At 40.1% G+C, this 13,801-nt stretch overlaps 1 protein-coding gene across 1 annotated transcript in view; it reads left to right on the forward strand.

The window, feature by feature from the left end:
• Positions 1-13,553, forward strand: part of LOC113088741 (chloride channel protein 2-like) — a 21,248-nt gene extending 7,695 nt beyond the window's left edge. Inside the window, exons 9-23 of the mRNA XM_026255809.1 lie at positions 1-84; positions 1,008-1,109; positions 1,268-1,352; positions 2,376-2,531; positions 2,725-2,794; positions 3,262-3,372; positions 3,466-3,679; positions 5,100-5,233; positions 9,172-9,296; positions 9,780-9,870; positions 10,205-10,272; positions 10,820-10,861; positions 11,699-11,803; positions 12,052-12,138; positions 12,752-13,553. The exon at positions 1-84 is cut by the window's left edge and continues 1 nt beyond it. Of these exons, the coding sequence (XP_026111594.1) occupies positions 1-84; positions 1,008-1,109; positions 1,268-1,352; positions 2,376-2,531; positions 2,725-2,794; positions 3,262-3,372; positions 3,466-3,679; positions 5,100-5,233; positions 9,172-9,296; positions 9,780-9,870; positions 10,205-10,272; positions 10,820-10,861; positions 11,699-11,803; positions 12,052-12,138; positions 12,752-12,895 (1,618 nt within the window). The 3' untranslated portion in view covers positions 12,896-13,553. The remainder of the gene's footprint in view (positions 85-1,007; positions 1,110-1,267; positions 1,353-2,375; positions 2,532-2,724; positions 2,795-3,261; positions 3,373-3,465; positions 3,680-5,099; positions 5,234-9,171; positions 9,297-9,779; positions 9,871-10,204; positions 10,273-10,819; positions 10,862-11,698; positions 11,804-12,051; positions 12,139-12,751) is intronic.
• Positions 13,554-13,801: the final 248 nt, after the last annotated feature.

Consider the following 13,801-nt stretch of genomic DNA (forward strand, 5'->3'; position numbering starts at 1 on the left):
TACTCTTATGGCTCTTTATGCAACGAAATACAGGTTGGAGTTTCCTTTTGACCTGAAGGAGATTCCTGTCTTCGCTGTGATGGGGTCAGTAGTGCTGTTTTAATATGACTGAGATGCTTTTAAAGTTGAATTATTATTTAATTATTATTTATTTTTATTTTTTTATTATTATTTTTTATTTTTTTACAAAAATTCTGTTTTCATTTGAATTTTAAGTTACATTTTTGTTACTTTTTTTATCTGTCTATATATACCTTTTTATTTCAGTATTAATTATTTCATTAATTTCAGTTACACCTAATAAAATTGAGAAATGTTGCCTTTACAATTAGCAGAAATAAAGCTAGTTTTTTTTTTTTATAAAAGTGGAATCAGTTTTACTTTATTTCACTTTATTTGACTTTATTTTTATAATTTAAATGTGTTCATGGTTTTAGTTTTAGACACCGATAATAACACTGGTTCTCCCTCTTTTTTTCACTTGAATGTTTTACTAAATGCAGATTAATGTCTATTAATTGTAGTTACATTTATTCATACAATATGTGTGTGTGTATATATATATATATATATTTATATATGTATGTGTGTGTGTGTGTGTATGTATGTTATATTTTTCATATTTAATTAAATGTTTTACTTGCCATTGCTTTGTGTTTATTTGATATATCAGGAATGCATATTCTCAGAATAGTTGTAAAGAAATGAAAGGAGCGTAGTAAAAAGTATAAAATGAAAAGATAGCATATGCATAAAGTTTAAAGGTGTGCAAGTCATAACAGTAGCACACAAAATAAAAGAAAAATTGCTATTAAGGCTTGCATGTATAGTATCGTGAGAATATAGTTTGTTTTGTGACACAAGCAGAATTTTCAGATGTTTAGACTAAAAAAAAAACAGTTCTTGGGAAAGCTCAACAGAGATACTCTTTACAAGCAGCTGACTGTGGTATAATCACTGTAACACATGGTTTGTGTCTTTAACGCACAAAGGTTTTCTCTCTGCAGGATTGTATGTGGCTTTGGCGGTGCCCTCTTTGTGTATTTGTATGGAAAGATTACTCTGTTTGTGAAGAAGCAGAAAGCCACCAACAGCTTCCTCATGAAGAAGTAAGGGATTCTTACAGCGGAAGCTAAAATGTTTGTTTGAACAAGGAAAAGATGATGATATAACTAACTTCATTTGCTGTCTGCGCTGTGTCTTCTCTTTAATAACCAGTCAAACATGCCAGTGTTCATGCTTTTAACTCTATTTGTTTTGTTTCTAGCTGTTTCTTGTATTCTGCTTTGGTTTCTGTGCTGATTTCAACGCTCACTTTTCCTCTGGGCTTTGGGCAGTTCATGGCTGGACAGGTGACACACACACACACACACACACACACACTACACAAAACGTGCTGGTTTCCCGGTCTGTTAAATCCATAACAGATGACATTCATTAATCATTGTTCATTATTCAACAACATGCATTCATCTAAAATAGAGAATGACACTTCAGTCCTCGCTCATACACTGACTGGTTCTCTCTAATTAATCAGTCATTGAAAATGAGGCAATAAAATGCTCCATTAGCAGCGAATGTAGTCATACACTATAATAGCATGCCTTATCTAAATACAGTACATGCACAATTAGCAGTTAAATGAAACGTGAAAGCCAAAGTCTTTCTGAAGTAAAAGTTCACCCTAAAATGAAAATCAGCTGTAAATGTGTTCACTCTCAGTTCATCTGAGATCAGGATGAGTTTGTTTCTTCATCAGGTTTGTAGAAATGTAGCACTGCATCAGTGTCTCATCAGTGGATGCTCTGCAGTGAATGGGTGCCGTCAGAATGAGAGTCTGATAAAAACATCACAATAATCCACAGCTCTCCAGTCCATCAGTGAACATCTGGAGAAGACAAAACCTGAAACACATCCAGCATTAAGATGATTTTAACTCAAACACATAGAGTCTATAATCCAGAATAACACTTCCTCCAGTGAAGACATGTTCTGGTCTGAATCAGGAGAGAAATCTGCACAGATCAAGCAGCGTTTAAACAGATCTAAACTAATCTGTGAGAGACAACAGCAGATGCACTTTTTCACTGGAGGAAGTGTTATTATGGATTATAAACTCATATTTTAGGTTAAAACGTCTTAATGCTGGATTTGTTTCAGCTGTTTGGACTCTATTTCTGACGGCACCCATTCACTGCGGAGCATCCATTGATGAGACACTGATGCAATGCTGCATTTGGACAAACCTGATGAAGAAACAAACTTATATTGGATCAGCACATTTTCAACTAATGTTCATTTTTGGCAATGCTATTCTTTTAAATGAAAGTCTAAAGATGTTTTTGTTTATGACATCATTTCCTCACCATTTATAGCTTACACAAAGGGAATCCTTGATTTCCTTTTTTGATCATCGCACCTGGTCAAATCATGGCATCGTAGCAGACTTTGATCATGACGATCACTTAGCCGCCTGGAAACATCCGCAGGCTAACGTCTTCATCATTCTCTCCATCTTCGTCATCATGAAGGTAAATATACACAGACACACTGTTTTGTCCTCAAACTATAACTAAAGAAACTAAACTCTTCTTTATTCAGAAATACGTTTGCTTTAAAGACTTCATGTAATGTTTAACTTTTGATGCATCATGCAGTTGCGTGTGTGTGTGTGTGTGTGTGTGTGTTTTGTTTTAATGAGCATTACTCTTGTCTGTTATGTAGTTCTGGATGTCTGCTATTTCTATAACCCTTCCTATACCATGTGGTTCCTTCGTTCCCATTTTTGTCATTGGTATGTGTTTGTGTGCTTTCTCAAAAAAATTATAATTATATATATATTTTTGGTGCATTTACACCTTTTTAAGGTATGTTCACACCAAGGATGATAACTATAATAATAATTAAAACCGTATGTTTATTAAAAAATCCCCCAAAATATGTCCACACCACAACTATCACAATAATGAAACATTAGAATGATATTATTGGAATGACATTCAGAGTGATTTTTTTCCAGCCGATGAAAAATAAGAAAATTAACAGCCAATCAGAAATCACTCAACTTTAATGAGCTGGAGCATTTAAAGTGCTGATGTGAACTTAAGATATATTTGAATAACTCAAAAGTTATTCCAAACTTTTGATCTGCAGTTTAAGTCATGATTCTTGGTGTGAACGGACCTTTAAATCAGTCATTCTTAACAGTATCTTTTCATATAATGAATCTGAGATTAAAGGGAATGCATGTGTGTGTTTCAGGTGCTGCGTTTGGACGTTTGGTGGGTGAAGGTTTGGCCACATTGTTTCCAAATGGCTTTAACATGGATGGACACATATACCCTATAATGCCCGGAGTGTATGCTGTCGTAGGTGAGAAACTAGACGTCCATTACATCTGAATACTATCCATAAATTAAGCATTGACTTTGCTTTTAAAAAGTAGTAACTCTCTCCTGTGTGTAGGAGCGGCAGCGTTAACGGCTGGAGTCACTCACACGCTCTCAACCGGTGTGATCATGATGGAGTTGACGGGTCAGATCAATTACGCTCTGCCCATCCTCATCTCTGTGATTCTTGCCAACATGATCTCGCAGACTCTTCAGCCGTCCATCTACGACAAAGTTATCCGCATAAAAAAACTGCCTTACCTGCCCATGCTCAGCTGGGGCCACCGCAAGTGAGTCTTTGTCCAAACAATTAAACTTTTTTTTTTATATTTCAATTTTCACTCATCCTGTGCACCACCAAAACTTTTCTTAGCAGTTTATTTCAACTTATTTTCAAGGGTTTCGTAAACACTTTGGTCGTGTTTTTAAAGTGTACATAATACAAAAAATATATAGAGTACATTTGATTGTAGTTTACACAGCATTCTCAGGTTTAACTCATTAAAATTATACTGCAGCATGCACATTACAAGTACTTAACAAAAAGCGTTACATTTTATAAAGGCAGTTAAATTGTATTTGATAAACTGAGTTTGAGGCAACATGAATAGGATCAAAAATGTACCAAATATAAACAAATCACCATACTTCCAAATTTGATTGTTTATATTAAGAACCACAAATGTTTTGTATTACAAGTTTTCTGAAATGTTATGTTTAAATACGCAAATGAGGAATTATATAATTAATATGCACTCATTTGCAATTATTTCAAGAAAATAAATCAGAATTTTAGATAAAGAAAGGTTCAAAATTCTTTTTTAATTTTGTTAAAGGTTTTTATTGAGAGGATTTTGGATTTTAGTTTTTATCACTCCATACATCAGAAAATCATGTCAACAGTAAGAAAAACTAATTTTCACCATGTTTTTACAAATAAACTGCTCTGTAAGTGAGTGTGAATGATATATGAACAAACCCCACAGTAAAATCCTTCTGAATATAGAGAGGAATAAAACTCTAAGTTTAGGTGTATGTAAGTGCTGCTAAAGTAAAGAAAAAAAAATGCAATGTCTTAAAAATTATGCATTTTCTCCATATTTTTAGGAATAAAAAGCTCTATAATTGCATGTAACTAATATATGAACAAACCCTTTAGTACAAACCTTCAGAATATAGAGAGGAATAAAACTCTAAGTTTTGGTGTATGTAAGTGCTGCTAAAGTGGAGAAAAAACTCACTGCCTTTAAAACTTATGCGTTTTCTCTACATTTTTAGGAATAAAAAGCTCTATAATTCAATGTAATATATATATGTACAAACCTCTCTATAAAAACATTCAGAATATAGAGAGGAATAAAACTCTAAGTTTTGGTGTATGTAAGTGCTGCTAAAGTGGATTAAAAAACTCACTGCCTTTAAAAATTATGCATTTTCTCCATATTTTTAGGAATAAAAAGCTCTATAATTGCATGTAACTAATATATGAACAAACCCTTCAGTAAAAACCGTCAGAATATAGAGAGGGATAAAACTCTAAGTTTTGGTGTGTGTAAGTGCTGCTGAAGTGGAGAAAAAACTCTTTAAACTGAGATCTGTATTGTAATCTACGGACGCAATAGGTAAAGTGCAGTAAAATAAACACTTAGAGTGTATTTTTCATGTTTTCTTTTTAGTCCATTTTTCACAATTACCTTTCTCTTTCTGTAGTAAGCATAATATTCATGTGGGGGACTTTATGAAAAGAGAAGTTTGTTATATCACGCTGAACTCCAACTACCGAGACATATTCAAAATCCTACGCTCAGGAAATCTGAAAACACTGCCATTGGTGAAGTCCGCAGGTACAAACACACACACACACACACACACACACACACACGCACACACATTATTTCCTATTTTCCTAATATTTGATAAATGTCACGCTATCAGTCTCTGTTTCCTGGGTGTCCCCTAGTGAGCGCACTTCTCCTTAGGCACTTCACCATAGGCACTTTAATTCCGCTTGTCTGGTCATGTCGTCACAGTAATTGCACTCCAATTAAATCGCACAGGTGTTGACTATCCTTAGTCATTAGTCTCCCTATATAGAGCTGTCTTTCTCTGTCGTCTTTATGGAGTCCTTACCCTATGTGTCTCATGCTCTCGTTCCCCCGAGACTTCCTCTACCTTCTCATTCTTCCGAGTTCCCCGTTTCATCCGGTTCCCTCTTTTGGTTATGTTTGTCTCTCATGACTGTTTATTTTTGTAGTTACCCCTCTGTTTAAATAAAAACCCTTACCTGCATTTGGATCTACCCTCTCTTTGTGTTTTCCCAAACCCAACCGTGACAGAAGGACTCCATCATGCCTAGATCCAGCGGTGTGAGATTTCGAATCGGTTCCCCAGCCACCATGGAGGAACGGAGGGGGAGAGTCCGGAACTTAACCACCCTTCATCAAGAAGGAAGGGAGGTGGGTGGCCTGGCGCAATTGTTTTGGACTTTGGCAGTCGGGTTAGGTTACAATGATGCAGCACTAAAGGATTGGTTTAATAATTGCCTGGATGATCCTTTACCTCAATGGGAGATGAAGGGGTTAGAGATCCTGGACTTTTGGGGGTTTACCAATTACCTGCACCATCGTGCTCAGTGGAATGCAACAACCACACCAGAGTTTCCAGACAAGGCTGCCAGCTCAGCCCCACAACCCAAGATGGCCACCAGCCCAGCCCCACAGCCCAAGATGGCCGCCAGCCTAGCGCCACAGCTCAAGATGGCCGCCAGCCCAGCACCACAGCACAAGATGGCCGACTCAACGCCACCGACTCTCCATCGTAGAGGGCGGAGGAGGAGACAGGCAGCTACTGTTCCTCAGGACCCGGAGAACGCTCCCGAGCGGGCGGCTGCCGTCCATGAGGCCATTCCCGATGCGGTGCCCGCTGCTGTTCCGGAGGCAATGCCCGATGCTGTTCCCGATGTGGTGCCCGCTGCGGTTCTGGAGGCCGAGACGGTACCCGCTGCTGTTCCGGAGGCCGAGGCGGTGGCCGAGGCCGTTCCCGATGCGGTTCCCGTTGCTGTTCCGGAGGCCGAGGCGGTGCCCGCTGCTGTTCCGGAGGCCGAGGCGGTGACCGAAGCCGTTCCCGATGCGGTTCCCGTTGCTGTTCCGGAGGCCGGGGCGGTGGCCGAGGTCGTTCCCGATGCGGTGCCCGCTGCTGCTCCGGAGGCCGAGGCTGTTCCCGAGGCGGTGCCTGATGCAGTTCCCGAGGCGGTGCCTGATGCAGTTCCCGAGGCGGTGCCCGATGCAGTTCCCGAGGCGGTGCCCGATGCAGTTCCCGAGGCGGTGCCCGATGCTGTTCCCGAGGCGGTGCCCGCTAATGTTCCGGAGGCCGAGGCGGTGACCGAAGCCGTTCCCGATGCGGTTCCCGTTGCTGTTCCGGAGGCCGAGGCGGTGCCCGATGCTGTTCCCGAGGCGGTGCCCGATGCAGTTTCCGAGGCGGTGCCCGAGGCAGTTCCCGAGGCGGTGCCCGAGGCAGTTCCCGAGGCGGTGCCCGATGCAGTTCCCGAGGCGGTGCCCGATGCAGTTCCCGAGGCGGTGCCCGATGCAGTTCCCGAGGCGGTGCCCGATGCTGTTCCCGAGGCGGTGCCCGATGCTGTTCCCGAGGCGGTGCCCGATGCAGTTCCCGAGGCGGTGCCCGATGCGGTTCCCGAGGCGGTGCCCGATGCTGTTCCCGAGGCGGTGCCCGATGCGGTTCCCGAGGCGGTGCCCGATGCGGTGCCCGAGGCGGTGCCCGATGCGGTGCCCGATGCTGTTCCCGAGGCGGTGCCTGATACAGTTCCCGAGGCGGTGACCACAAGGCCGTGGTGGTCTTCTACTCCGCCCTGGGGGACTCTGGCGGTGACCACGAGGACGTGGTGGTCGTCCGCTCCACCCTGGGGGACTCGGGCGGTGACCACGAGGACGTGGTGGTCGTCCGCTCCGCTCTGGGGGACTCCGGCGGTGACCATGAGGACGTGGTGGTCTTCTGCTCCGCCCTGGTGGACTCCGGCCTCGACCACAAAGACGTGGTGGTCTTCCGCTCCGCCCTGGAGGGCTTTGACTTTGACCACAAGGCCGTGGTGGTCTTCCGCTCCGCCCTGGTGGACTCCGGCCTCAACCACAAAGACGTGGTGGTCATCCGCTCCGCCCTGGGGGACTCCGGCGGTGACCAAGAGGACGTGGTGGTCATCCGCTCCGCCCTGGGGGACTCCGGCGGTGACCAAGAGGACGTGGTGGTCATCCGCTCCGCCCTGGGGGACTTCGGCCGCGACCACGTGGAGGTGGTGGCCTTCCGCTCCGCCCTGGGGGGGCTTCTGCTTTGACCACATGGGGGTGATGGCCCTCTGTTCCGCCCGGGTGGGCATCACCTAATGTCTTCCAATTACCAATGTTTTTGTTTTCATTTGTTTTTTGTTTTTTCTATTTTCCTCCGTTGGACCTGGCCCTCCGTCCCTCCCCTCTTTCCTTCCGCCGGTCCACCACCCTCCTGGACTCCTTGTTTTGTGTTACACCTTCCTGTCTCTGCCTTTCCATCACGTCTGGTTGTTCCGTCTCTTTTCTTCCATTTTACCTGGTTGTCCTGTCTTTGTCTCTCCTTTTCACCTGGTTGTTTGTCTCTGTTTTCTGACCCTCCGTCCCTCCCCCTAGTCCGCCTCCGCTTCACCTCCCTCCTACCTCTTTTTCTGTTGGGTTTTCCGGGGTTTCAGGTGGAGCATCTGGTAGCTGCTCCGTAGGGGAGGGGGTAATGTCACGCTATCAGTCTCTGTTTCCTGGGTGTCCCCTAGTGAGCGCACTTCTCCTTAGGCACTTCACCATAGGCACTTTAATTCCGCTTGTCTGGTCATGTCGTCACAGTAATTGCACTCCAATTAAATCGCACAGGTGTTGACTATCCTTAGTCATTAGTCTCCCTATATAGAGCTGTCTTTCTCTGTCGTCTTTATGGAGTCCTTACCCTATGTGTCTCATGCTCTCGTTCCCCCGAGACTTCCTCTACCTTCTCATTCTTCCGAGTTCCCCGTTTCATCCGGTTCCCTCTTTTGGTTATGTTTGTCTCTCATGACTGTTTATTTTTGTAGTTACCCCTCTGTTTAAATAAAAACCCTTACCTGCATTTGGATCTACCCTCTCTTTGTGTTTTCCCAAACCCAACCGTGACAATAAATTCATGTGGGCATTGCTAGGGACTGTCATGTAACCTAATTAATATTCACGAGACATGCTTTGTTGAAAGGACATATCAAATCAACATTACATTATTATAAGAATTTAGTATTTTCTTACTTTTCATTGTTATTAAAAATAAAATTTACTTTAATTGTAATTATTTTTAAATGTTATTTATTTAATGTAATTTATTATTTGCATGGATATATTTTGTAATTATTTTTGTAAATCATCTATATATATATATATATATATAACTACAAAAATATTTGGAGGTAAGACATCCAACACACACACACACACACACACACACACACTCTCGAAAAGTTTCTAGTGAACGTTTTGAAGTGTGCATACTTTTAAAATATTTTTATTGTTTTGATCATTTAGAAAAAAATCTCCCTGTAGAGCTGCTCTGAAACTGTGTATATTGTCAAAAGTGCTAGACAAATTTTAGATAGTAAATCTCTAGACATGTACAGTTCACACCAGGAATGCAGTTTTACTGCAGGCCAGCAGTATATGAACTAAATGTGATGTGTGTATTTACCTGATCTCTTCCTGAACTTTCTGTCTGATCTCATTGCGTCTTTCAGAGTCGATGCTCTTGCTGGGTTCAGTTGAGCGTGCTCAGTTACTTGCACTCTTAAAGCAGCGATCACGGAACCTGCGAGAGGAAAATGCGTCCACAATCCCTTTCAGCTACAATGTTCACTTCCAGGTCTGACTGTGAACGTTTGACTATTATAATAAGAACAGATGTTTTTTTAATCAGAATCAGAATCAGAAAAAGCTTTATTGCCAAATATAATTAGTGACATAAACCCTCAGTACACAGAGACAACTACAACACACCAAAAATAAAATATAAATAAAACTACAGATATGTAGACAAGTATTGAAAAAATAAATCTAAAAATAAAATATGAAGTGCTTTCAGGGCAGTACAGCTTGAAAGTCGTCTTCTTTTTTATTTTTCTGCAATTAATTCAGTCTAAACTACCATCCATAATTTTGTATATATATATATATAGATATGTTAACTACAAAAGTATTTTGTTCGTTTTTTAAATGTATTATTTTTTACAATGTATGTAACTTTAAAATTATTCTACTGCTGCAACCACTGATTTGCATCACAAATATCTAGTTATATAAATATCTAGGTGCTGATTATGGATTTATGTATGTGTGTGTGTTATAGACGTCCACAGAAGAGTCTGCATCCACTTTCACTGATCCGGCGTCCACTGAACCTCTGAAGAAGCCGTCTGTCGATGAGAAAGATATTACAAGTAATACTGAGTTATGTTAAATGCTATGTTAATTTATGATCTCACAAAGTTACGTTATAATTAGGGAAGCTTTCTACACAGCACAATGATCAGAAAGTTCTATCGTAATTTAACACCAACAGATATTTCTGTGAATGGCTAAATTGCTCGATGCTGTAAAAACACATTGTAAAAGAATCCGTCGACACTCTCTAATGCGCAAACATAAATATCAGCTGGATAGTTTGTCAAATCTGCAATTAAACGCTATTATTGCAACTTCAATTGAGATGCATAAATTACTTACTTCATAGCACATGCACTGATAAGGATTAATTTTATTCTTTCTGTTCAGGTCTTTATGATTCTGGCCTGAGCTTGAAGAAGTTCTTCTGTTCTCGTCCTGACATTAAGGCAATGGAGGTGAGACATCCAACACACACACACACACACACACACACACACACACATTTATGTGCTCTAGAAACGTTTCTAGTGAACGTTTTGAAGTGTGCACCTTTTATTTCATTTTGTTTCGTAATAATGCAAATAAACTTGTAAGTATATGCATAAATCTAGCATATGTAGATCTCTGTGATTTCTGTGTTGTGGAAAATATCAAGTCATACAAATTTAATTTACAGTATAATATCATAGAATTTTGTATATTTTTGGATTAATTATTTAAAAGTAGGTCTGTACAATTAATCAAATTGGGATATGGACTAGTCTGAGATGATAATAACAATAATAATAATACAATTATTAAAACTTAATTTATTAAGGATTATGACCATTTTTCTTCATGCTATGCAGCAATTTGTTTGGCAAAAAATCTAATAAATATCATATGGTTACATTTTTTAAAAATGATTTAATTGTTAATGTTTTAAGCCATCAATCTTTTTTGATAATAAGGTTTTATTAAATCATAAATCCATAAAAAAAAAAAGTATCCATATTTTTCCAGGACGACCCAGACACAGAGGATGATGAAACGATACTTCAAGAGGTGAGGACATTTTAACACACACACACACACACACACACACTCACACTCGCACTCGCACACACACACACACACACACACACACACACACACACACACACACACACACACACACTCACACTCACACACACACACACACACACACACACACACACTCACACTCACACTCACACACACACACACACACACACACACACTCACACTCACACTCACACACACACACACACACACACACACACACACACAGACACACACACACACTCACACACACACACACACACACACACACACTCACACTCACACTCACACTCACATACACACACACACACACAGACACACACACACTCTCTCAAAAACACACACACACACACACACACACACACACACACACAGACAGACACACACACACTCTCTCAAAAACACACACACTCTCTCAAACACTCACACACACAAACACACACACACACAAACACACACTCACTCACACACACACACACACACACACACTCACACTCACACTCACACTCACACTCACAAACACACACTCTCTCAAACACACACACACACACACACACACACACACACACACACACTCACACACATCCACATTCTCTCTTTCTCTCACACACACACACATGCACACACACACACACACACATACACATTCTCTCTCTCTCTCTCTCTCACACACACACACACACACACACACACTCACTCTCTGTCTCACACACACACACACACACACACATTCTCTCTCTCACACACACACATACACACACATTCTCTCTCTCACACACACATACACACACACACGTACAGTATCTCTGGCTGTGAGTGCAGGTCGAGGAGTGGGAGGAGCAACAGCTTGACGAGCAGGTGAACTTCAACAACTGCAAGATTGACCCCGCCCCCTTCCAGCTGTTGGAGCGCACTTCACTGCACAAGGTGAGAGAGAGAGAGTGTGTGTGTGTGTGTGTCTGTGTGTCTGTGTGTGTGTGTTTTGCTCTAGTCTGCAGACAAAATAGTGACGTCATTATAATGATGAGTCAAGTTTCTGGAGTTAATTTCAGTAAATGTGTTATTAATGATGCAGAATGTCACATAAAACCCTAAACTTTATTTGAGAATTGGAAGAAACACGTGGTTTGCTCTGATTTCCCCAGTTAACATCTGTATTGTCTCCTCTCGGACAGACTCACACCATGTTTTCTGTGTTGAACCTGGATTACGCTTACGTCACCAGCATCGGACGACTTGTCGGAGTCGTTTCGCTGAAAGAGGTGAGAGTTCATCAATCACACAGAAATGACGTTCAAGAGCTCCTTTATTGATATTATAGGTCAACCTTGAACATCCACAGAATCATTAAAGTGACATTAAAGACATTTATAATGTTACAGCACATTCCAGTTTCAAATGCTGAAAATACAGCGGATCATCACAGAAATAAATTACACTTTAACACAGATTCACACAGAAAACAGCTGATTTAGATTCTAATAATATTATACTATTTTTACTGTATTTTTGTTTAGTGCTGTCAAACGATGAATCACATCCAAAATAAAAGTTTTTGTTAGCATACAGTAATCTAGTATATGTGCACTGTGTATATTTATTATGCGTATATAAATACAAACACATGCATGTGTATATATTTAAGAAAAAGTTTTATTTATATACTGTAAACACTGTATGTGTGTGTATTTATAAATGCATTATAAATAAACACAGTTCACACATATATTATGTTAACAAAAACTTTTATTTTGAATCTGATCAAATGAATGCAGCACTGGTGAGCAGAAGAGGCTTCTTGTAAAACGGTCGAATGATATGAACGAACATAAGTATAACCAAGCTGTCTATTTCTGGCTCTGGTGTGTGTTATAGTTGTGTAAAGCTATCGAGGGATCCCTGCCGGCGGACGGCGTGAGGTTGCGTCCCATTCTGGCCAATTTCAGAGACCGAGGCGTTCGAGGATTCAGGACCGAGACCACCGAAATCCACAAAGTACTGGAGCGTCAGATCAGCTAAAACACCAGACGCCCAACGCAGTTTAATAGAGTCTTTTCCTGCACGGATTCCATTTCCAGTTTTAAAAACAATATGTAAATGAAGTTTCTAGTGCAAACCGGTTCTGTTAGGGTTAATGTGTGTGTAGTATTTACACATAGCTGTGTGTAGAAGCAATAGAAGTCAATGGAAATATGTGTGTGTTTGTTACAGAAATGGCCGAAAAAGTAATTTATTTATTATTATTTTTAGATATTCAGATTGATCTTTGAATGCAATGGCCATTAAGCGCAGCTCTAAATCACCTGTTGGTTAAAATGTTTGTAATTTTAGTTACCATTTGAAATCAGTCTGATTTTCAGATTGTTTCATAATAATTTTTGATGTTTTCAACGAAAAATAACAAAAATATATTTTCTGACTAATGCATTTTTTTTAAACTGTAGTTTTGTAGCAATATGCATTTAATTGCAACATGACAGAAATTATAAATAAAGAAAAACAGACAGAGAAAATTAAATCGAGTTTAATAATAACAACAATTTCTGGGGGGAAATGTGCACTTTTTATTAGTCTCTTGATCATCAATCAAGAAAATGTAAATGTTGTTAAATAAATAAAAGGTATAATAGTTTTATTGATATTAGTAAAATAATATTGGGGATAATGTGCACTTTTTATTGTTTCTTGTTTATAAATCAAGAAAATGTATATTCTGTTATTTAGATAAATAAAAATGTGTGCGCCTCTTTATGGGTTTCTTGATCAAAAAAATCAAGAAAATTAAATTAAATATAATAATTGCATCAATATTGGGGAAAAATGTCCAGTTTCATTGGTTATTTGATCATAAATAAAGAAAAGAAAATGCTGTTAAATAATTAAAGTATAGTAATTAAAGTAATATTCTGGGGGGAGCTCTTTTTA

The sequence above is a fragment of the Carassius auratus genome, unplaced genomic scaffold (genome assembly GCF_003368295.1).
Source record: "Carassius auratus strain Wakin unplaced genomic scaffold, ASM336829v1 scaf_tig00046954, whole genome shotgun sequence".
Lineage (NCBI taxonomy): Eukaryota > Metazoa > Chordata > Actinopteri > Cypriniformes > Cyprinidae > Carassius > Carassius auratus.